Source organism: Folsomia candida, unplaced genomic scaffold (assembly GCF_002217175.1).
Source record: "Folsomia candida strain VU population unplaced genomic scaffold, ASM221717v1 Fcan01_Sc006, whole genome shotgun sequence".
In the NCBI taxonomy this organism is placed as follows: Eukaryota; Metazoa; Arthropoda; class Collembola; order Entomobryomorpha; family Isotomidae; genus Folsomia; species Folsomia candida.
Genome location: NW_019091198.1, coordinates 4502171 through 4528534, shown reverse-complemented (window position 1 = coordinate 4528534; position 26364 = coordinate 4502171). Strand labels below are relative to the sequence as shown.

Here is a 26364-nt window from a genome sequence, read left to right as displayed (position 1 = left end):
ATTCAGTGCTAGTGTTACGAAACGAAAGGATGCAAAGTATTCGACACGCTTGACAAGAGTCAGTTTTGTTCCTCCATCATTTTCTCTCTCATTCTATTCACAGCAACAAAATTCAAAAGCTGCTAAATTGTTGTAGGCAGAGATGAAGCAAAAAACTGGTGACTCCTGGTAACCAACAAAATATTCAACACGCACATTTTATTATAAACTACAATTTGTAATGAAATGAAATAAAATGCACCTCTCCGTCAATAATGGAGGTGGCTTCGAAAACATACGCTGCTTCCCTCATCTCCCAGCCTTTCATAAATCACCGCACGCTCACTTTCAGTTTCGAAAATCTCTCCAAATTCACAACTCGTGAATATTCAAGAATCGTTTGATTTACATTCAATGATGCAGATTGGATTTGAAATTAACTTGGTATTCCGTATGATTTTTTAAAAGTACGGTTAAACGATTGTTCCAACTTGTAAAGTTTTTTCCCTAATTTTTTATGGCATGTAAAGAAACGAGAAAAACTACGCGATAAAGTTCATAATCTTTACAGTAATTATTTTATTCAGTTGCGAGATTATTTTGGTTGTTAAAATTTCTTCCATTATAATCGAAATAGTTTAATAGACACGAAAATCGTATACATTAAGTTTATAATAACCACACAAATGTAGTCGTCATGTATGTAATATAAATATTTTATGTATGTACTTATCCAGCTATATTATCCAGCAGTTACAATTAACTACTTATAATTATAAGGCTATGTACTCACTACAATAATAATTGCTTGATGACGAAACATTACACATTTTAACACTGCAACGATGCATTTTAGTCGTATTCATAAGATTTGTAGCATTAAAGTTTCAATAACAACAAACAAACATAAAAGGGGTTATGTAAGACGAAACACAATAACTACGTACGTACAGCAGCAACAGTTTTACATACAAGGCAAGTCTCTTAAGGCAACCGTGTTTATAATCAAATCTTACTTTCTTAGCAGCAAATAACCCCACAGAAGAGTGAGTGAGTATATAAAGCTATTGAACATTTCTTGGGTATTTAATACTTGTGCCGTTTGCTAAATTAGATGAGTTGAGTACCTTTGTTGTCCTCCTCCTCGTTCGCTCTCAAACGAGTCCATTATGCTCTTTACACTAATTCTTCAATCATAGCACATAGGTTGCAGTTACGCAATGAACTACAACTAGATCTAGTTGGAAGAGTAAGTAGGTGTGCCTCCAGGTTATAAATTAGTAATTTTGGGTACTACATGAACAACGTGGCGGTTCTGGTGTTACCAACCGTAGTAGGCTTGATGTCGAGGGGGAACAGGACCCATGAGACCTGGTGGAGAGTAGTAGGACGAAGTGAGGGATGACGCCATACCAGAGCGACCACCTACGCCCAGGGAGCCCCAGTGGCTGTCGTCTTGCATCCCGTGACCCTGACTTCCACCGCCGTAACTGCCAAGTCCTCCTGATTGGGATGAGCCATTTCCCATCTGCATAAGACATTTACAGATAATTTTGAAATTGAGGCGGGATAACAACAGGAAAGTCATGTTTTTGACAATTATTTTATGTCGTAGAAATATGTAAATTGTGCACTTTTTACATACCTGTGAGGACAAAATCGATGAGGGCGAGCCCCCATATGCCGACCCCATGAGAGAATTTCCGAGGGCGGCCGCATACGACGCGGATGCCGCAACGGCCGCAGCAGCAGCGGATGAGGAGCTTGTTGCATTCACTGGTGACGACATTGACCCATTTGTCGAGCCCATTGAAATCGACATGGTGCCCATGGAGGGGGAGGAGGCCATTGGGGTCATTGAAGAACCTGAAGGATTTAGTCCGCTTAACTGCGACTGAGAAGTCACGACACTGCCGACGCCACTCGATGAGTACAAATCTGTAGGACCTGCCACAAACAGAGGGCCGGAAATTAGTACAGGAAATTACAATAAATTTGCAAATTTCTCATTTAATCAAATACTAAAACTATTTCTTCAAAATCATGGAATACGTAGTCACTCGAACAAAACGAGAACGGATGTCAGTACACAAGTAAGAGGACCTTGGATCACGTCGCGTTACATATTCAATCATTCTCTATTTTACACGATGCAGTATTCCGCCATCCATTTCATCAACATTTCATTATTACCCCATTCACCACCCAATTTATTATAAGGGCATTTGAGGTGGCTGAATTTGAGCAAAGGTCGAATGAATTGTATGCCACTTAAAATATTTACTATACAGATTATGTATCTGCATACATATCTAACTGCAATGGGCAGGACTACGGCGACAGACAAAATCAACAATCACCATCAGAAGCAAACAATACGACAGCTAACTAAATTTAAAAAAGAAATTGAATTTTTCATCTCTATGTAGCCGTCGTCGTCGTCATCATCGTGTCGTGCTTACAGCAAACCTGTCTATTTCTGCATGCTGCCAGTCACGCATTGTTAAATACGGGCCATCCATCTACAGGCCTCAGTTAATTTCTATTGGTAGATTAGCATGCATATAAAATAAAATAAAATAAGGTGTTGTTTCCAACAATCCCATTTGTTAGACGGGCTAAATTTTAGATGCAGCTTGGTTCGAGGCGTTTTGTTATTGTCGGATAAAACAAATTGTTTATTTTCCAATTTCCATCTATATCCTCCATCCATTCAATGAACGGCACCACACCTTCTTGTTACATGACTTTGGTCACACTTTCTCTTTTTCAATGTTAGCATTTATTTCCCACTCCTACGTGTGCACATACGTAGGTACGACTGGACGTGACTTTTGTTTCCTTACAATGAACAACTGGCATGCATATCACTAAAAATTCGTACTTTATGCACTGGAATATATTTGAATCATAACTTACTTTGAGGGGTGGCCGCGAAGTGGGAGTCGTGGAGGGAGTGGTGCGGGTGGTGGGACGCGAGGACGCCGTAGGACGACGTGGGTGTGGGGTAAACGGGAAGCCCGATGCTCATCCCCGTCGAGTTTCCGTAACTACTCCCGTTCCCACTCGTCACCTGCTTCCGAAGTCGGGCCCTTCTGTTGCTGAACCAAACCTGGAGTGAAAAACAATCACATTTTTATGTGTGCCCAGTTGCAACGATTTTTAAATTCTCAACATGAATTCGAGCCGTGGCAAACGTAACGTAGTGGACGATTTGATTATTAAGGCAACATATTAAAATTAAACAAATACAAATCTCACATTCCGCAACAGACATGCATAATTAAGACGAAACTTTATGCAACACAAAAACACCTTTGTTGCACATATGCATGTAGAAGGTCTTGAATTAATTAAACCTGTCAATCCCTTCGCCAAATTCGGTAGCAAATGAATTATAAACAATTCGACCACCACACACACAGAGAGAAACGTACAGATTGGTCGGTCTCATCAATGCAGGAATCAATTTTATACTTTTAATAGCCAACAGCCACCGAATTTGAAAGCAACCCTCAAAACAATTGTCTCGGCTCAAGAATCATCAGCGCAAACAATGCAGCCTTTATCTCATCCACAGCCCTGGGCGTCCACAAAGGAAACCCTTGACGGATGGTACGTAGCAGGTAATAATGGAAGAAGGAATTTCCTATTATGCAACTGTTCATCTCGCTGGACAAACTAATTTAGACCGTGCCAAATAATAAAAATTCATCAAGGAGGAAAAGCCGCTTCTCAACAAGTTAATCAAGGTGCGAAAATTATCTACAACCGGTGATCATAATTATTTCTAGTGCAAAGTTTTGGTTGGAAGAAAGTGTAAAAAGTTTGCATAAATTTTTCCAGCTTGGGTATACGTAAGTACATAATATTGGTCGTTTATTTTTCCAGCATCTCAGTTTTGCCTGTAGATTTTTGATGAAAAACTTTTTCTCTTCATAATGCCTTTAAACAAAACAATTAATTTTATTTTTGAGACCATTCGAATTTTGTCTGGGTTTCCCAAGCCAAAATCTTCCCAGTTTCCTATATCATTATGTATGTAGACATATGTGTAAAAATTCCACTCGTCGACAACTCATCCTCACCAAGAGATACTTTCCAATTTCTTATAAATACTCCCATCGCCGTGTTGTTATGAGCTGTGAGAAAAATTTGGAGATTCATTAAAAGGACAACAATGACTTGCGATTTTGTAAGTATAACGTTCGAGCAGATGAGAAACGCAACTAGTCGATTGAGTTTGGCTCCGGCAGTTAATAATAACAAGAAGACGCAAAGAAGAAGGAGACCCAAAGTCCTAAAGACCGATTAGTTTTTGGTTCAGTTGTTGTATGGTTGATGATAATTCAAAATTACATTCGTCGTCTCCTCGTTTTCAAACTCCTGTTCATTTCACTCGTCGTTGTGGCGCATCCACAAAAATTGTTGGATTATTAGAGCAGCAGTAATAAATAAATATCCAGCGCAGTGAGAATTATGTACGTTGACCATCCCATCCATCCATTCCTTCCTTCTTTCTTATTATAGCTCACAAACAATGCCACGCCGCAGCGGTGTCTCAAGAGATGAGGATCAGCCTAATTTGTTGGCAAGATCAGAAGTCAGTTGCCTGCCAGAAGTTTATTAGTGTGGGTAGGCATTGAACAGCTTATGCAATATATCCCAACCGCAATGTGATGAGCATAAACCATATAATCATAAAAGTCGGGACCCTCTTTTACAGGCAGTAACAACTGATGAACGTAATTAATAAGGGGGCAATGTGCAATATTCTTATGGTCGTCGTTTATCTGCATGTTGGTATCGATAGGTGACAATAAAGACGCAATTTTTGTAAAATAATAACTAACCTGTATTCTGGCCTCTGTCAATTTTGTCCTTTGTGCGAGTTCCTCTCTTGTGTAGATGTCCGGATACTGGGTTCGTTCGAACGCCTTTTCCAACTCGTCCAGTTGATGAGCCGTGAAAGTTGTGCGACTTCGACGCTGTTTTCTCTTTAGAGGAATTCCAGGTTCGGATTCGCAATCTGATCCGTCAGAGCTCTTGTCACCTAAAGATACAGATGAGACACGAATTATGGAAATTGTCAAGGAATTGACATCAACGAGCAAAATTAATACGAAAGTAAACTTGTTTGAGACTTAGATAAATATAACACTGTTTAGGAGTAAACTTTTAATCACAAAAAGCACAAGGAACTTATATTCTCAAAGATTAAACAGATACACGGCACACTGAAATCAGAATATTGAATTGTGCAGCTTCACATAATTAATTAAATTCAGAGGCAGGTCTTGAATAAAAGAATCAAAATCTACAAAACACCATCCAACTCAACAGTAGATCGTCTCTTCTACTCGTGAAAGATTCTCATACTTTGAACTACGTGTGGACCACCATCACGTAGCCAAGTTATGAAATCTAATAAATATTCAGCCTAATTTTTGTATTAAATGTCACGCAGGAATGATTTTTAAGCTAAACTGCGAAATTAAGTTCTGCCAGTTTAATCCAGAAAAGAACGCTAACTCGTATAAATTAAAAAGTGTACATTCATTATCGCCACCCACGCGTAAGCATAATATTCATCAATTCCTCTTCTTCCATGCCTCAGAAGTAGCACCGACATAGAACAAAAAGTATAAAAAACCGACCCCGATTTTTTCCTCGCCTTCTCCTCGAAATGAAGAATGAAGGAGACAAATGTGTCTGGGGCTGGTTCGGTGAGTCGGTATCTTTTCTGACTTATTAGTTGACTCGTTGAGCAAAGAGTAAACTGGTTGAAAATTATAAATTTGTGTGAAGGAGCCACAGTAACGCACTGAGGATGAGGTATTCCTCCATCCACCAAATAGATATTACGTAGTGCAGGGCTTGGAGGAAAATTAAATGAAGGTGGAGTAAAACATTGAATCACATCTCCTGATGTTCTCCAAGTTATGAAATCAATGTTGGTTGCATGTATTTTTTTCTGACTGAAAGAAACACGGTGAGATTCTTCCTGTGGCCGTGTGAAATGGTGCATTGTCGGTGTGGCGTTTATTTAAGAGAAAGGGAGAAGGAGCCGCCTCTTTAGCCCTAATTACGGGATGCGACCCTAAGGTTTCATCTCCGTATTTGTTTCAACTCCTTCTCTCTGTAATAATATTTATTTGTGGCTATTTGTCAATTTGTCAGAGTACACAGCCTTCATTATGCTGTCTCACACCCTGTACTTTTACAAACTCGGCTCGTCTTCTCCTGCCCAGAAACTGCACATATTCACATTTCGTGTTATGCAGTCTTTTTGAGAATTCCAATTTCTGACAGCAGAAATTTTCCAACTTCCGTATGAGGGAAAATGCAGCAAATTTGCAATTCTAGAGCCACGGAGATGAAGGAGGAGGAGGAGGAATTGCAGCAGAAAATATTGTATATTATAATGAAATGATTGCATGTACGGATTATACGACAATACACATGCAATTACTCTAATGACAATGTCGAGAGTGAGAATAAGCTTGAAAAAACACTTCAAAAACGCCGGCAGCTGTGGTAGCATATCAGCCTAATAAATTCACATATTACATAGTTAGTTGGCTCATATTTGCTGGTTGTGTTGTTGGTTGGTGGTGGTGTAATGTAATAATTTATTTTGTTTCATATCAAAAAGTTGCATGATCTGCACGCATTTTTCAAACAACCCCTTCCGGTTGTTTTTGTCGTGAAGTTTACCAGCTTAATTTTAATTCAAATGTCGATGATGATAACCTCCCCTCGTTTCTATTTCTCCCTTTATTACGTGTAATGATGTATCCCACTTGCCCACTTACATCCACTTGTACATGTTTTTTTTACAAGATATCAACATTACTCAAGGAAAAGAATTAAATCTCTAGCTAGATTTTTAAACAACACAAAATTATTTTCACTTGCCATCCAAAGAAGGTTTTTTGTCCATGTCGTCACCCTCGCGACCTCTGAGCAGTCGGGAGATCGCGCTAACGGAAGGGGCAGAGGATCGGTCACATATTCCTTCCTTTATCAATCTGTGTAGGTCGTAAAGAAATAAATTAGAATTATTAGTGACTGACAAATATTTAGTGATAACCAAAGTCACACTAATGCAGCAACAGATAAGGAGGTGAAGACGTGAAAAGCTCTCGGAATACATAGCCGTTACCATTTTTGGTATTTCTAGAGTATTGTTTTTTAAGTTTGTTTCGTCGAATGCGTACGTTATCAGTTTTACATATGTAGATATATTAAGTAAAAATCGCTACTACCATCACGCCCAAAATTTATGTTCTCCTCATGTGACGGGGTATTTAATGCACGATAAAGTTTGAAATTTACTTGCTCATTAATCATTATGGTTTTCACTGAATTTTGCATGTCGTGCTTCTACGAAAAAAACTGCAGAAATGTGATGTAAGATGTACAATTTCGGGACATCTTATCCCACGTCTTGGAACCCTTTCTATTTTTTTCGTCTAGTCTCTTCTATCCGTTTACTTGTATGATATTCGAGTGGCATAGACCAGAAGGAGCCTTCCGAGTCGTATTAAGTCTTTCACCCAGTTCGGTGTCATAAATAAAATTCTGTCAACTGATTCTTCTGTTCGTTCGTATAAATGGCCTCAGCCAGCCGATAACGTGAAGAGACGTCTTCGTGTTATTAAAACTAGTTTAAGAAAACGACTCTGGGATTATTCTTCAGAGTTTCTGTGTCTCTCCCATTTTACGACCCTGGGCTCACTGCTGCGTGTCCTACGGGGGCTGAGGACACAAGTCTCACTAATTAAAACAAACTATTTCCTTTTATGCTGCTACTGATCTGTTAACTAAACCAACTAATTCCTCGAAGAACGAACGGAAGATTTACAACCTATCCAGTTTGACCCTACGACAAATGAGCACTTTTTCATGCCTGTCCCAATAAGTATGGATGGCTTAGGGAAACAGTTATGAGTACATATGTACACACATGAAGAAAGCGTGTTTCCATCCTGAAATAGAACTTGGTGATAATAATACGTATAATTTGATCCATGGACTCACCTGTCCCTTATTTCCCACGAGAAGACACCCGGGTTTTCTTTGCGATAGTCTTCAATTCTCTTCTCCACATCCGGTGTGGCGATTCGAGGTTTGCTGCCACCAATGACACCGGGACGAATGGAACCCGTTTCTTGATATCTGTTCAATATTTTGGACACGCAGCCATGGGAGACTCGTAATTGTCGGGAAATTACGCATGGTCGAACTCCAGACGCGGCCATTTCCACAATTTTTAATCGTATGTGATTTGGGAGGGGACGTCCGTTGATGAACACTCCCCCCAACTGGTTTACGCGCCCTTGTCCTGTTTCTCGGGAACAAATCAAGGAACAATTATAGCCTTGCCAAGTAGAATCAAACAATTATTTTTTGATTATCCATGTCATTTTACTCTTCATTATGATATCATAACTTGTGAAATTATTTGTAATTTTTAATCATGATTAGCTAGATAGCTAATTTTAACAAGTGTGTAGCAGCAACCCCATATAAATTTTGTCGGACAACCCTGTGATGATAATGATGTCCTCCTGTTATCGTTTTGTTCTTGTACTAAGCGATTCTCAAAAGATTTATAGAACTGCTTTGGCTTATGACATCAATCAGCCGTGATTTATGGTCCAATGACTCGTTGAATGATGCCATCAGGATAGCCAACCCCCTTCCTTGGAGGGGACACTTTAGTCAAAAACTAACTTTAGTTGTTGGCGTATGTACGTAAGGATCAGGAGAAGATTAAGACGAACTGCTCTTGGGTGACAAGGAGTAAACTTGCAACTTTGTTAATATCGCATTACAATGGTTTGGTTTGGTCGGTTCCCATCGTAAGAAGCTGTCAACTAGTATTCAGAGAATTATTTACAACCAGAGAGCCAAACACTTTCCAATTTTACGGCTGTAAGTAGTTTTACAACATGTCGTTCTGTTTTACAACACTGGTTATCAATTCTGACTCAGGGTCTGACTCGCTCATTGAAAATTTGTCAACTTGTCATGTATTTCGCTGTTCAAGTTCAACTCTGACTTTTTGCTTTGTGGACTATTTGACTTAAGTGAGAAGGACTCTTGTACTAAGAAAAGAGTGGGTTTAATAAGATGCCGTATAGTTGTGAATGACGCTTGGGTTTAGATTTTATTATCTTCTCTTTAACTCGATGTTACTTAACTACCACGTGGGATGTAAAATGCTATTCAGAACACATTGTTACCCATATTGACACTTGTAACCAACAATGCATTGATCTCTCAGAACAATTCCTTGTTTTATGTGTGATACAAACTCTATGTAACTAACCCAACGCAGAATTTGGGTAAAAAATATGTAGATATGTAAATCTCTAATAAGCATGAAATATTTATGTTAGAAAATAAATTTCGCATACCAGCAAACGGATACCCTGTGAAGCAAGGTCGCATCATTGCGATATTTGTCACAGTCATGTCTGGCGTCCCCAGCATGAATTGATAAAATGAGTCCAGCAGAAGACGGTGTCGACAGAAATCTCAACTTCCCTGTTGAACCCCTCTCAAGTAATAAGTGCTAATTATTCGTAATAAGTATCACTTTTGAGATTCACTTCACTTTAAACAAGACGATGATGAGCACAAGGTCTTCAACTTAAGTCTCACTTTCTTCCTGTCAATTACATAGATTAAGAACAATAACTGTAAAATGCGTGAATTGAAGTCGCACAAACGTGATATTTTTGCTTCCAGGCACTTTTTATCATTTCTCCAATTTTCACAATGGGCAACTAATTACTTTCTGTGAAGTATCAGGTCGTAATATATTTTTGTGGTTGAGGTGTGAATCGTTTGGCATCTAAACCAATAATGAATGAGGCGAGTTGACTGCTCACTTAAGCAGGATCGCTTTGAGAACAAACAGGGTTGGTTTTCGTTGGGTGGTTGTGAGACTCCTCGTTTAAAAGTTCTTAACAACGACGACTATTTACTACTCGCAGAGAGGAGATGGAACGTTGCCTGATCTGATGTACATGCATCGTATCGTGAGGGCTGGGATGGTTGGACCTCGGTTTCTCAACAAAAGACATGCTCACAAAGATTGGATTTCTTTCTTTATAGAGTTACAATTACAATAGAGTTACAATTATTTATGTACAACTCCCACTACTCCTTCTGCTGGAGCAGAAGTCTTCTCTTAAAAAAGATGCATCGGAAAGAGTACGGTATCGACGACCGAGAGAGTCGTAAAGAATGAATGAGTGGGAGTGGGAGTAGAAATATAATGAAATAATGGGATGAAAACTTTGAATTTTGAAAATTTTTCGAATTTTGAGAAATTCTGTGAGAAATATGGTATAGTCGGCTCGGAATGGATGCGGCAGGTGATGCGGTGCGGGTGAGGATGGATGGATGAGATAGTTGGCCAGGAGAGAAGAGTTAATAAGCAGTTTGGAGTAGACAACCTGCCCCTGCCACTTTTTCGACAAACCCATTGGGGGCTCATAAGTTGGTGAGGCGGAGGCTGTCTCACCATTCGCCCAAATCCCCTCTCTTCACACTCTCGATAAAAACGCATCTCTGTCTCCTCTCCTCTTTTTAATATTTTATTACACAGCCTCCTCCAATGCATTCTTCTTACCCGGTGGTAAACTAGCCAATTTTTGTTAAACAAGCACATGTTTTTTTCGCACGAGAAATTTCGGATAATTAATACTCAAAATATCTGGATTTTCTAATGATGTTTTTACATGAACAAATGTAATGAGATTTCTTGGAAGTTCGATTTTGCCAAAAACACCGTCTGACGTCTGACCCATCCTAAAAGACACAAAAAAGTGACAAAGGTGTGTGTGCAAGCTAAATAGACATTGAAAGATGACTGAAATGGATTCATCAACAATTTGCAATGTCATTTATTGCAGAGTTTGTTAATTCTCGGCGACGAAGGTGTAGTAGTGATGCTCACCACAATTACTCACGTTTAACTACTATGTACCTGCTACCTGTTTAAAACAAGGTATCCATTTTTTCAACTTGTAATAAAATTGGAAAAGAAGGGTGACGTTAAAATGTGTCATGTGAATGTCAAAATTTAAAAATATTAACGAAAAGCTTGCTAAAATTAGTCAGGAATTCGCCTTTACTACAATTTAGACTTGTTCTTTTTGGTTCGGAGAGCTAGCTTTTTCCGTTCTCACGGTGCGATATGATGCTTGACGTTCTCCATTAAATTCATTGCTTGGCTTCTTTGGTTAAATTTTTATTTTTGGAAGAGTTATAAAACGTTCAAATCCCAACAACCGAGACTCGAGTGAGTAGCAACACACCAAATTCTAAGCTTTAAACCTAACGCACCACCAAGCAAGCAAGCAGTGATTTTATTTTTTCTACATTTCTTGGCTTAGAATCGACAGAGCGTAAAGTGTGCTTTAAAACCCTATCGTTTTTTGTCTCAACTCCACCGAGTTGCTCAAGACCATGTTCACATATTTCGTGATTGAGTATGATGGATAATTGTCCATTTATTTTGACAGTGCTGAAAAAATTGCACGTATTGAAACATTTCGCCCATTCCTTTGCCAATAACTAGCCAAATATTCAGAAGCCTTGTGTTGTTTGTGGCGGTGTATGAAAATAGCATTGATTTTTCAAGTACAGAGTAATGAGAGTCCCCAAAACAACATGGTCACACAGTTTTATTTCTACCACTGCTCCTTACCAATGACTACTTTATGTGCCTGCAGAGATATGTCGCTACCTTGTCCCCACTACAAAACGACTGCTTCGTTGAATTGTGATGTGAATGTGACTTGAATTGAGTTGAATGTGAATCACTCAACATTCTTTGCTTTACCTTCACTTACTTGACTTGCTCTTTATTCATGAAAAAGTGTCGTTTTCCTTAGTTCTTTGGTATTGTTGGTGCAGAGCACAGAGCAGGGTTGTCATCAAGCGTGGAGACTTTTGGTAAACGAGATTCCCCACCTGAAGTACGCTCTGGGGGATGCAAATTATCTGACAACAGTAATTTGCATGCTTCTTGACTAGTACCACCAGTATTGCAGCAAATTACGTCACTTTTTTGTCATTCTTCGCCTCTAAGTAAATACATATTATTAGAACTTGTTTATTTTTCTTACATAAAATCAAGCAAGTACATATGTACCTACAGGTATGCATACATATGTATGGCTATTTTTAGTAGTAAATATTATGACGAAATTACGCAGCTGCTCTGGAAATTATACTATTATTCCATAAATTTCATCGCTATTTGAGACGTTTCGACAAGCCAATTTGCTGATAATGTCTTCTTGTGGCCTTTACTACATCTGAAATGTTTGTATCCTTTACCTCAATCATTAGCTCAATATTTTGAGTGCATTGTGTAGTTGGTAAAGTTGAAAGTTTGATAAAGTGTTGGAGCCAAGGTGAAGGTGGAAACCCCTCCGATCCCAAAGTAACCGACACCACAGGACTCATGATGCAGGAAAAGTGGAAACTTTGGCTTTTCTTTTCTGGAATAAAAAGCAACATTATATCACCCTTCATTATTTCACATCCCAAGCAGTCCAATTTCAGAATAGGAAAAGTGTGTTGCTAGCAGAAGAACAGTATATTCTTCACTTCGCCATACATACATTTGTATTTTCATTCTGTTGTACGGCAGCAAAAGCGGTGTTACGTTTTCATGCACCATCTTCTTGTCTCAACAACAAGTGGCTCTTTTCTTACGCCAGAAATGGGAACACTTTCGGTGGGAAGATTAATCATTTTTTCGGGGAAAGAAAGGACCTTTTTATGAAGAACAACTGACAGGATTGATCATGCAATATGTGTCTAAAACCTATTTCGTACATGAGCATCCTACAACTAACTTTAAAGCAGCACCGTTTTATGAAATCTTGGAATATAAATAAAAATCCGCTAAAATTTCATAATCAGTCAGCTCTATTCTATTATGACTCTTAATAAACTTTCGAAGTTTAGAACAATGTTTGAGGCAGAGGAAAAAGCACTTTGGATGCTGACGAGATAATGGAACTGGGCCAGTAGTATGTACTATTATTCGGAAGAACATTATATTTTGTGTACTGGTGCACTACTACTGCTGCTGATGCCACTAAACAGACCACTAAACAATGACAATGCAAAGCAGAACACCGAAGCTAACCAGAGATTCTCACCACCAATTTCCATTCCTTTTCTTGTTAAAATGAATGCGTTCTACACGCAACTCGTTTACGTTACAATTTGACCGAGTGAAGATGCAAAAAAAGAAACGGGATGAAAAAATTGTAATTATTTTGCTCGTAAATTTGAGGATTTTTAGCAAATGCAAATCAATTCGGTGTTCATCATAGGTGAGCTTCTTTGTGAGTTCTAGAACTAAAACTGATACCTGGAAGTAGCGATTGTAAAATTAGGACCGGACCGAAAAATACGGCTATCCGAAACTGGACCAGGACCTCGGACCGAAATATAATATTAAGTGCTACATAGATTATAAAAACCTGCGGTCCGGTCGAAATCCGTGGACCGTTGCGATCAGTACCTGGAAGGAGAGAGACAGGAGGGCGAAGGAGGCGAAGGCGCATCATTTGGTGAGACTTTGTTGAGGGAGAAGGTGTTAGATTGATGTGTACAGATTGCAGGGGAGAGTGAGAAGACAAATGGATCGCATTGTGTGGTTTCCAGAGTTTCCAACCTTTCGGTCCTTTTGAGGCAAATCTTACAATTTTTCTTGTTCATTTTTTAACTTTCCACCTCCAAATTAAGTTTCCGACGCCCCTCTGGGTCTTACTCGTACCGCTGAGCCCTGAGACAAAAAAAGAGGTACAAAACAATAACTCCTTTTGTCGACGGTACCCTATTAGAAAGTGGATCTGGAGCATCTCATGTTGCTCGTTGGTATCGTCTCCGTCTTCCGTTGGAGGAGTTCGATATGAGAAACAACTTGTTGGTTTGGATGATGATGATGATGATGACTGATCTCATTCCATTATTTCGCCAGAATGACTTGACACTCCTCTCTCACTCATAAAACTCATTTAAGCCCGTTAATATCACACCCCGCTCTTCTAGATACTTACTTATTCTTCTTCTCCATAATCCCATACTCAACTAGAAACATGTTTGAATCACATGCAGGGAATTTAGTAAATTAGCAAAAACATATTTCGTAATGTTTGTTCCTCTCACAGGGAAAAATTCCAAATAATTAAGCATATTATTTAGCCATGCAGTGCGCCAATGGCTGTCTGCCTACCTCCAGTTTACGTAAAATGAGTAGGATTTTTTATTTGTTTTTAGGTGAAAGGGACAACAAAGATACGAAGCAAATGGCATGACAGGGTGGCCCCATGTTGGTGGTGGAAGTGATGAGGAAATAAAACAATGGGATGTCGCACGATCTAATTTCCTGGCTCCTGGAGACCATTCTTTAATAATGGACCCATGTTTGTTTCACAGTAAAGTCGTGTCCTTTGGTCCAGCCACACAAACGTGGTCTAACCTCTCTCTGCCTCTCCCAATTCATGCATTCAAAGATAAGACCTCTGGCATTCTCGGCTGGGTGTTTTTGAGTTATTGTTAACATTTAAGCGACACGAGGATACAATATAATGGCAGTTATTATATAATAATAATGTCCAAGTCTAAAGTGGTGGAATGCTCATGAATTTGGCTCCTCTGTGGTTATAAAGAAACAAATTACGATGCATCACTGCGGACAATAATGGTTTAATGGATTTCTTTTCGTACGTAGTACTTGTATCATGGCCCCACTTTAAAAAAGCTATCCAACACCAGATGTGTGTTAAGCGTGTGACATTCGCCTAAACAAAATTTAACAATTTCTACAACGACCATCATTCAATTCAAGGAATACAAGCTCCATTATCGAACTAAAAAGTTATATTATTATTTGTGAACTCGGTCATAATTATAAATCGGATCAGTTTATTGGTGAGAATGTATCAAATTGGGACAGAGCGAGAGAGAAAAAAGAGCGTTGAAACGAAGCAATTTCCGGCCAATTAAAAATTTGAGCAAACCCAACATGAACGGGCAGCAACAAGAGGCGAGGAGGAGGAGGGATTGAAAAAAAGTGGAAAGGTGGCAGTTGTCCATTGTTGTTGATTGTTTTTTTAGTAATATTAAGGATGGACCATTTCCAGCCAGCTTGGTGAATGAAAGTCTTGTGAATTCGAAATACATACGAAATAATTGGCGGGTGCATGTGTGAGCTTTATTTTTGGTTTGGCCACTATTAAGCTTTTCACTTCATTTCGTTCAAACTTTTGAATTGGTGACTGACAGCTTGAACCAAAAAAATACATGGAGTTACGAGGACCAAATTTTTAGAGTTGAATTTGAATTAAACAATGATCAGTAGCAGGAGCAGCAGCAGTAACACATAATAATAACACATGTATAATAATAAGAAGTGAGAACAGAACAGAGGATCATCATCCATCGTTCAAGAGTTGAAAATGTAATTGGACCCCGTGTGGAGAGCAGCTCTATTCATTCACAAAACTAAAATTGGTCCAATTCCTTCTCCCTCTTTTATATTCCATGTTTTCGATTTGTGGCTAAATAACAAAAACGTAGCATTATTTCTGAATCAATTTTTCATTTTTGTACATATTTTTAAACCGAATTAAAAATATGTGTTACAAAATGTCCATTTTACTGACTGTGAAGAACCTTGTTTTAAAATAAGTTAAGAAACTAAATAATAATCACCGAAATTTAAAATTGGTTAATTGTATGGCACAAATGCATCTGCATAAAGAGTTTCTCAATTTTCCACCCCCACAAAAATGTATCAAGACTTTTAGTGAGGGTGGAAAACCATGAATGAGAGAAGACAAAACATGTTTCCTTGCCCAAGGCGAAACAATGCCTCCTTTTGTCTTATCTTCTCCTTTACACCAAGGAGAAAAAAACAACAATTACAAACTGATGGTGAATTCTGGTTGATTTCGTCTTATTCATCTTTGGACTCTTAATCCGCCTCTTCTGGAATGAATGAAGTAGACCCAGGGTGACTGGAATTGGATTCATTCACTTGCAACCTATGTATGTCGACGTCGTCGTTTTAAAGTTCTTCTTTTAAAACTCATCAATCATTTACGAAGATGGTGTGAGAAGAATGCAGTGAAATGAATGAGACTGAATTGATCATTAAAAGGATATCATTCTCCATCAATCGATTGCTCTATATCATTTCATACTTTGTACTTTTTTACCCAGTTAATTTATCTCATCGATTTCTCTGACGGCGAGAAATTTGTCAATTTGGACAGTTGACATTTTTGGAAATTTGTTGTAAATTATAAAATTAAAATGAGCAATATTTAGTTCTTTGTAAATGCAAAATTCATACATAAATATGTCCGTACAAGGTCGTCGTATGAAACTAATCAACCTAATTTCATTCATTTTAAGCTCAACGACCACAAAAAATATTATGCAGCAAATTCCAGCCTTTTTCCTCTTCCCTTGGACACACAGAGCAGCCGTGGAAATTGTTTCTGGGTTCTTTTATTTGCATGATTGTGTCGACTCCTTAGTTGGTCTTGCTTTCACACTTGTTGCATCCACGATATTGTTGTTGGCTGGCTGGGTAAACTCATTTGTGTGTCACTCATTACAGCAAGAGAGGAGAAGATGACTTTCAAAATGTCATAGTGGTTGTTGAATAAAGTGGCCAAATCATCATTGTCATTGCCATTGCATCCAACGACTAATTGTGTTGGAGGAAGCTTGTTCTAAAATAAATGTAACAAATCCCCACAATGCACACACCTGAGTACGAAGAATGGATAAATTCCTTCCCCCCGATCCTGAGAGATGGGATGAATTCCAGAAGTCGGAGGAGGGTGGAGGTGGATGCAGATACAAAACCAACACCTTTTTGTTATTAAATTCCTCAACAAGTTGCTCATTATTATTCTGCTGCATTTTAAAATTCCAATCTACTTGCATCATCTCAACGTGGTAGAAATGCATGTGCATATTCCTTCTGTAAAACAATCTCCCTAAATTGCTCTGTAGGATACGTACAACAAAAAGTACTTGAATGCGGAAAACTTTCAAAGCAAATTTGCAAGAAATAGCAAGGAAAGTACAATTAAAACACGCCATGAATTGTACATCATCATTTAGCTTCGGCTAGAATAACAGGACTGTTACGCCGCGGTGTTATTTACACAGAGAGAAAAGGTGTAAATTTAAAATTTTCCATGAATATCCGATGACGGCGGACTCCAAGAGTGTGAATAAAGAGTCAACAACTTTGGTTCCTCGGCACTTTAACTCGTGAAATCTCCATTTTAATCAATGTTCTATATCAAATCCAATTTGTACTAGATGACACGACACAAATATAGTCGGTCACCTGGTTGAGTGTAAAGGTATCCCAGCTAGAACCTTTGGATGATACTTTAACGTGTCGCTTGGCCACTTTTTTACGCTGAAGTCACGTTGAAATAAGGTTAACCACGTGGTTCTAACGTAACTTCAACGAAATTGTGCGACGTTAAAATTACGTTAGCATTTAACGTTGAGGCAACGTAAAAACACCTACTTATAACGCTACACCAGCGTTATTCCAACCTGAAAAAAGCGGACGCCATACGTTGAATTAACGACACTTTTAGGCCATAAGACGTTAATATAGGCATCGTTGATTTAACGTTTCGGTTCTACTTGGGATGTATTTGAGACGATATGAAATCTCCAGAGCATAACTTGCTACAGTTTTATTTTTATACATTTATTCAGAAAAACTTATAAAAATTCGACAGTCCGATCCCATGCATTGATTAGTGCTCATCTATTTTTCTTTTTTAGTGTTTTAGAAGCTGTTCCGTTTTTTTGGAATTAAGTAAATTACAACGTTTCTGACAAACAGTGGCACATATGTATTAAAGTCGGAATAAAAAGATGTTTAATGAGACAGCTTTCATGTGATCGAGTTGAAACAGTTGCATATTAGGGACCAAAAGTACTTTTACGACGATAATGATAATTTAGAAACACCTTCGAACCAGGATTCAGAACAACCGAAGATAATAAGATTTGTTGCTGTACAACATAATTATTACAGGGCAGGCAGGACGTCAGGTACTTCACTAATATCACTCCCTTCGCTTGATGGGCAGGCCTGCGTGTCAAATTTATTTCATTTCACATCTAAAAGTGGGAGAAAATGCGGAGCAACAACGGCATAAAATAAACAAGGCGAGACAAAAAGTAGGCAGTGGTCTTAATGCACTTACTTAAAGAGCGCCGTGTGAGACAGGGAGAGATAATTAGCGTCCAAGATTATTGTCTTTATTTGACTGCATGAAACGCGCTACCGTTCACTAATTAATTATCCAGCTGTCCATCATCTCATCCACCTAGTGAAAATCTTCGTTTAAAGATGATGAGTTTGGGCCTGATGAGGCTCCACATTTCGACCTCCATGAATACAAGTAAATATTTGTTCTGTGGTAACGCTACATATTTATGTACGTCAACCATCTTTTACGTACAATGAAATGTAATTTAGTTCGTGTCCTTTCACCACCTGCAGCACCCATTTCCTTGATAATTTAGCAATTTCGTTACCTAATTTGTATGAAGCAAAGTCTACCCTGAAAATTAATTTTGCACCGACAAGCAGGCTTGTATTAGACAAAAACAATGTGTGCACTGTATTTTCATAAACTTATTACAAGACAAAACTGTACAGGATGAAAGGAGATTGAAACATGATCCGAGTTACACATGCGTTACTCTTTAATTTTCCATCACAGCTTGCTCAGAAGAACCTTCCCGTCTTGAGAAAACTGAGACTTATTGTTTTGCAATCCAACGAGATAAGTGTATATTATACACTTACGTTAAAAAACATAAAGTACATTTATCGAGCTGAAATTAAAAGTTTCGAAAAGATTTGGTCTTTCCTTGGACAAAAAGGAAGCTCTTAATTATTGCCGACTTTTTAAGGCGGAAGTTGCACAGAAAGGACGACGACGGGATGAGAGATAACGTTTTCCAAAACACGTGTGCATTTTAATTGTATTCCGTTCTATGTGCTCCTAGGAATGTAATTCGAGATGAAAACTTTGGAACATCCAGCGTCATGCAGTCTGGCCGGCCTCGTTTTTAAAATTTTAAGTTGGTTTTAAGTGGATACACATTTTATACTAAAAATGGGCTCAAGAGTTATTCTTGTCTGCGAACGGTTTCGTATGAAACTTACTCCTGCTTCATATCAAGCAGAGTAAATATTGAATTTCAAGTTTCAATCAGGAGTAAAATCCGGCCGAATTTTTTGAGTTCAATCTTTGTAGTTGAATTCATGTCCACGCACACATTCAACGTTATGTAATTTTGAGAAATTGCTGCTAAGTTATCCTTTCCTCTTCTTATGTGTTAGTTCGAAGGCAATATTTACCACAAATTTTGTACACTGACCCCTTTCCATCCTGAGTGTTGGATTATATAAGTGCAGCAACAAGTAATCTAGAAACTAAAATGCTAATAATCCAACGACTTTGTGCTATTGAAAATGAAAAGTAAACCATCTACTTGCAGATAATCGTCTCAGCTTACACAACAACTCATCATACTGCATATTGCGTTTTCATAATAATGGAACATCGTCTTATATATTCATGTCTGCACGCGGACGATAAAGTTTGAATTTAAGTCTCAGACATAAGAGAGCGACAAAGTAATTTACATGGCGTTCCGCTGTAATTATCATAATCAGAAAAATAACTACCACCGCTCCAACTCTACCACACCATCACCCTTGATGTATGTATGCATGTATATTACCTCTTTCCTATGATGGTAGTGGTCTCGTAAATGTGTGAATTGCTACGTTTTCGGTGAAAAAAATCCTATCACTTTTTTCACAATTTTATTATATCATGATGTTCAACATTCGACATTCGATCCGCATGATCTTCCTTGTTTAATTGCATCCCTCAATTACCAGCCGAATAGTATACGCACTTATTCCTTCCGTAAGGAACTTGAGAGCGCGGATAACAATTGTTCTGCGTTTTCTCTTCTCATCTCCTGAATAATATCCTTTTTGATTTGAATAGTCAACTTTGAGATCAAAATGAGGCGTGAACTTACTGATGCACTTGCTTACGACTGTTTTCCAAAGTTTCTTGTTTATTACCACATATTATTTGTCTTGTTCCATTACGGAGTAGATTCAGTAGGTGCTTGATTACTTTCTGTGTATTCTTATTGCGCACAGGGTAAAAATGAACTAATTTCAATTGTTCCGTTCCGTTTGCCCTTTTTTCATACCTTTAATCATCTCTTTTTATCAAATGTTTAATTTGATATTTTGTCTTAAACTTCAAGTCAAGCTCGAGAATAAAAAGCTCTGTTGGCATTCCTGACTTATTTATTTCCGCTATCTAAATTACCCAAGTAAATCGATACATATTACATAAATTCTCAGTCGGACCTCGAGGGGACCATCAATATCCCGACAGCCAATACACAAGCCATTAAATAAACCACCACGAAGCTTTTTAGTCGGATTTGCACAGTTCGACTTGACAGCGTTCGTTATATAATTGTCATTATTTTATTTATATTCATCAATACCTCCTCAGATCAGATGAACGTCCCTCGCTCGATGTACGCGGTCACATTGTTGTTTGATTGTTGTTGTTGCGTTGCATTGAAGCAGGAACATGGGCGAATAGACAAAGTGCGAGTAAAAGTAAGTGGGGCCTTCCCAGCCCAATGAAGCGAATTTTGGTGTACGAGATGTATTTTTGGTGAGGAGAACACAGTGCCGCCAAGCCAAAAGGAGTATCTATCATGCTAACATCCATATCTCCGTCGTTAATAAGCGTGTCGACTGCGTGACTCTGCTCCACCACGCTATCCTCCTCCTCCTCCTCCTACAGATACGCCACATTCTCCTACTTACATGTACTCACTCCTTGGTTTCCACTTCACATCAACAAAGTGCACATGATAAAGCAATGTAGGTAAATTGATGGCATCGACTACAAATGCATATTCATTTCGTGGCGAGAAAAGTATTTCAAGAAATTTCAAATTCTTTTCTGCAGATGTGCATGTCTCAAGAAGAGAAGACAACGTTGTTGCAATGAAAACTTGCCAACAGGCAAGTACGTAGGTATTTTTATGAATATTTCATCAAGCTTAAAAACGACGAATGAATGGGCGGAAGAGGAAGGCTTAAACGGGAAATTTGATACATTTCCTAAAAGCATTGTTTTATTATCCATGCATTGTGCACCAATTGCCACACTTTTGTGCAATCGCCCAAAATCCACCGCTTATTGAAGGCTTGTATTCAACAACTATCTACGTATCAGCCATAACCATTAAGTAATAATAATGATGCGATGGGTTGTTCGTTCACCGACGTTGCTTGAGACAAGGAGGAGAGATTTATGAGACTTGGGAGACGGAACTTGCCATCTAGTGCTCTGCCCTACCTGCGGTGGTTGTTTGCACACTGATTGAGATTACGAAAGACTAATCTAATAAACGGCTTTGCTCGACTTTCTCAATAAATTTCTCAAACAATAAATAAATAAATAATCCTGCTCCTTCTTCCAAACTGGGAGCTTACGATTAGAAGAACGCAGACAATTAAGTCATTTTTTGATTCAATTTCAACATTTACTTGGATCACACGGAGAAGACAATAAGAAATAACTTTTGTTCGCCTGCGTACGTATGTGCTCTGTTCCTCTGGGGTGATTTATGAGCTTGAAATATAATCTGTGCAGTTGTAGTATCAAGTTGTTGTTGGTTGATGGTTTCGTTTCAGGTAAACAAAGCCAATTTCACCGCATACTGACTGAACACTTTAATGAGGGACTAGCATAAGACTAACATTCGAGTAAATTTGGGGGGATCAATGGCACACACGCGTTCTTTACTTTTGTACATGGCAGATTTTTCTACTTGTAATTAATTACAGAGAGTGAACATACTTGCGCAAATATGTAGTCGTACAGGGGCGTTAGGTCAAATTAACACTACGTATTGCTACTGGTGGTGGTATTAATAAGGTGCATTATGTAGCGGGTCTGGGCGCTGGTAACAACAACAATGAGCAGGGGAAAAGGAAGGAAAAAGGGTGAAGACATCATAGAGTTGGCAGAAAATCGGAATTGTAACGGAGAGTGAAGTGAATCCGTCTCGATTGTTAAGTCAAAAAACACGCATTAAATGTGGTCTGTGTATCATAATCATATTTATATTTTAAATGTCAAAGCCAACAGCCCCGACAGCAACCAAGTGCATGAATTTGTCCCATATTTTTCATACAACCCATAGAAATTTGTGGTGTGCTGGAGACAATAATTTTTCACAGCGATTAAAGTGAAAGTCATCAAAGTTAAGAATAGAATGGATGAGAAAAGGCACAATCGCAGAATCACTGCGCCAGGTTGACGCGAGGCCCCTTGAATGTTTTGACATGTTTCGGACGGACGACCACACCAACCGATGCCATATTTATTTGTTAGGATGAATGACACAGTGCTCGTCGGCGGTGGTGTCGGTGGTAATTAAGAGTTGGGCTATTGAAGAAATTAGTTGATGGGCGAAGATAATGGGCATGCAGAAATGGTCTAATGCGCCTTTCGCACTCATCCTCCGCGCTCGTTGGCACAAATTACTCTCAAATTACTCTCAGCAATTGTATTCTCGAGACAAGTTAAAAAACGCATTGAAACTAACTACACCTGCTTCAGAGCAAGACAATTCGAAGTATTATGAGCAAGAATGGCACCATCCTCCTCGTCCTAATAAGACTGCTGCTACTTAGAAATGAACCGTGCTCCTATTGAAATTATTTTTGATGGTTTCATTTAAAAAGGAACGAAACGGCACTTTACTCGTTCGTTGCCAATCATATAAAAGTTTGGTTTACGTAAGTAATGCAAAAAATCCACAAGTAGGAAAGAGATATACGTATGCATGGGCAGTTAGAAAAGCATACTTACAAAAGTAGGAAGCACTCAATTCCCTCCCAAAACAAGGTGCACGATAAAGTAATAAAAACACTGATATGAATCTGGCGACACCAATATTGCTGTGAAAGACAACAATGATTATGTTTTTATTGATCAAAATAATAATAATAATGGTAAAAATAATAACAACGCAAGCCACCAGGCAGACAAGATGACACCTGCTATGCTGCTAATTTGTCCGAGAGCTATCCCGATTCCACATCTGTGACGCCTGCAGCATCAGACATTATTGAAATGAAATCTGAAATGGATGATCTAAAATGGTGTTGCATCAAAAGACGTCTACAGAAAACCGGACGGAACTTATAAGTTCTTAGATCCTTACAGCCAACAAAAATTGAAAATGCACACAATTCGTTTAAACAACGCCATCGAATATGTATGAGAGGTTTCCCTAGAGCATCGAGGGCGGCAGATTGTCCCTCAAGATTAATGTCCACTTCATGCTTTGATATTTATGGCAATTACAAGAAATTGACTTCCATCTCAATCCACCCATCATTTCCTTTTACATTTTGTAAGAACAAGTATGTATATAAAACACTCGTGGTCGCAGGGTTATTATGCCAGACGAAAAAGTATGCACTCGGATGAAGATTTTGTTGATGAGAAATTTAATGAAAAGGTAAACGGGACGTGTTGGATTTATTTTTCTACATTTCTTTTCACGTTTCTTCTTAGAACTCTGCAAAAATTCTACTCTTTGTTAGTTGATTAGGCAGCCTCAAAAAAGTCTTTTTCATCAGTTGTATTACAGTATTTAAAGAATATTTCGCGGAATCTTGACAGTTATGTATGAATGAAAGGAATGCGACTTAACTGATGAATATCACTTTACATTTATTGTCCCAATTCGATCCATATTCGCAAGGTCGTGACAACGAAATTTAGTAAATGACAATTAGCTTTTTGTTTAGAATGTGGGATTTCGTGGAACTGGAGAAGGGTGTCAATTTCGTATATCTCACAAAATGCTGCATCATTCGTAACTCGGGTAAAACCTAACGGGTCGACGGTGCCATTATTTATTTATATGTATCCTACTGCTAATTATGCTAATTATTCTTTGGGGATTTATTACGTACGATACACAAATAAAATTTGTGTACTTCTTTTCTGACGAATGTTCATTACACAAGTCGTAATAGGCTAAATGTTTTGATAATAAATAGAAGATAAGCTCTAAGTATAAGCAATATTCAGTTTTGTAACAGTTTTGAAGATTGTTCTAACCATAAGTTGGAGCAACAGGTGTGGCATGAAATTCTTTCAGATCTAATGTATTGTATAATTACGATTGATTTTTTGAAATTGAAATCCAGAGAAATTCATAAATTTTACGGCCTTCGGTCACTTTACATAATTTCTGCTGCATAACTACCATTTTACATAATGACCATTTTACATAGTTATCAATTATGTAAATCCTGATTTTGCATAATTACACATTGCATAATTATAGATTTTCCAATATGTGACTGTTATACTCACAGAAATCCAGCATTGAAATACTGCCAAGCGGTATTCATTCACTAGTATGACTCTACTCTACCAAGATAGTAGTGATTACAGAATAGTAATACGTTGTAGTAATAGCTCCGTATTAAATAAGTTTTACTATATAGGTAGCAAATTTTTACGCTTCAGCATAATTTTAATACGAAGTGGTAGCAACTTTAATACCGAAAAATCAATACTTGTGTAACTATACAAGATTGCTAATAGTTTACCTCCCTCGCCTGTTACAACTCTACTGTACTTCTGCATAAAAAATAACTCGAAGGGTTCCTTTGATTTCTAAACTTGCAATAGACGGTATTTAGGATTTAGTGCTAGGCTAACTATATGGCGAAAAAGGAAATATTAAAGGTGCGTTACACCACCCTGACTGAACCCTGACTGAAGCCTGACTGAAAAGTTAGTTTACAGAAGTTACGAAATCAGAATCTTTTCTCTGCAGAATTCGAATTATGTATTTCGAACTAAGTATGTATTCTACGCCATTCAGGAAATCTCCCCATGTGCAATTTCCTCTTAATCTTAATTTCGAAACAATTATGCAATACATATTTATGTGATAAGGCTTATTATGTGAAGTGACTTTTATGCAATAAAAATTAGGCAATATGACCGTTATGCAAAAGTACGTTATGTAAATTGACCTAGGACCAAATTTTACAATTCCTCCTAATTTTGACATATTGGATTCCTTAAAAATATTTTCTAGTGCGTTAACATACTTAGCTTTCCTTTTGTAACTAGGACTCCTCCTACTAATCTTACATTTTATTGCATTTGTATCAATTCATACACATAGTGTACACTAAAGAATCTGTAGTGTACAAAATATCTGTAGCACAGATATTTTTACTCCTACAAGTCTTATTTAATAAGATTTCGCTACACACTCAGACGGACCAACTTGGCCACCATTTAAAGACTTCAATAGCGTCTTCGATAGTGGTTTTTTTCCTTTCACACTCTTTTTCGTCGAGACAGCCAGCATGTCTTCCAGGAGCAGGTACGGGAGACTATATAACAAGTATCTCTGATGTGGCTTAAAATAGTTGAGGGTGAGGTGGAAAGATGGGTAGCATCCGATTTGTCACACCAACACCAACAAAAACCACAAAATGTTGAACAATTGTTTTTTCATCCATACTTTTTTCTACCCAGTGAATGGGAGGAGAAGAGTTTATGTACGTACGTTATTCAATGAGATAAATATAAAACATGAGCCATTACACCCTTCGGTCGTAGATACATAAGTATGGATATGGGTAAGTCGTAGCGCAACCAAATTTCCTATCCAGCTTTTATTGGATCTCTTTTGTTGGGAAATGTTCCATTACAACCTCATAATTTCCTATCAACTTTACCATGATGCTCATGTCTTTGAGGTTTTAAAACCTTGTGGTGGTGAGATCTTTTGTGTTGTGACAGAAAAATTATGATGAATCGACATTTTTCCTTGTTGAAACTTATACGATCAAAAGTTGATCATATAAGCTTTCTGAGCAATCAATTCTGCCTTTCTCTCATATACTTACATGTATTTAGACCTCTTGTACCCAAGAGGAAGAAGAGTTGACACGTGCATGTCAAAAATATTTATGCAACAGGACGACTGTACAAATTTGAGGTGATGATGACGGTAATGAAAATCTCGGTGTGGATGTTCCATCTCATTTTCTGTAAAGTTTGTTGAATCTCAAACTCCCACGCCGACCACCGGAACAGAATTTCAAGGTAGACTTTTACAATTTTACAAGAGCTAAGACAAAAGTAACAAAAAAGGTAAAGTGGTTTGAGAATGGAT

At 38.1% G+C, this 26364-nt stretch overlaps 1 protein-coding gene across 2 annotated transcripts; it reads right to left on the bottom strand.

The window, feature by feature from the left end:
- Window positions 1-583: 583 nt before the first annotated feature.
- LOC110850934 (protein gooseberry) lies at window positions 584-10411 on the bottom strand. 2 transcript variants are annotated; one of them, XM_035853157.1, is made up of 7 exons: window positions 9405-10411; window positions 8023-8332; window positions 6898-7010; window positions 4833-5032; window positions 2899-3091; window positions 1625-1926; window positions 584-1507 (listed from the first exon to the last, which is right to left on the bottom strand). In XM_035853157.1, exons 1-7 carry the CDS (start codon window positions 9478-9480, stop codon window positions 1301-1303), a joined length of 1401 nt encoding a protein of 466 aa, XP_035709050.1. In that variant the 5' UTR covers window positions 9481-10411; the 3' UTR covers window positions 584-1300. The 2 variants fall into 2 exon arrangements, with proteins under 2 accessions (XP_035709050.1, XP_021954233.2); XM_022098541.2 differs by having other exon boundaries at window positions 8023-8326; window positions 9405-10410.
- Between the last annotated feature and the right edge of the window lie 15953 nt (window positions 10412-26364).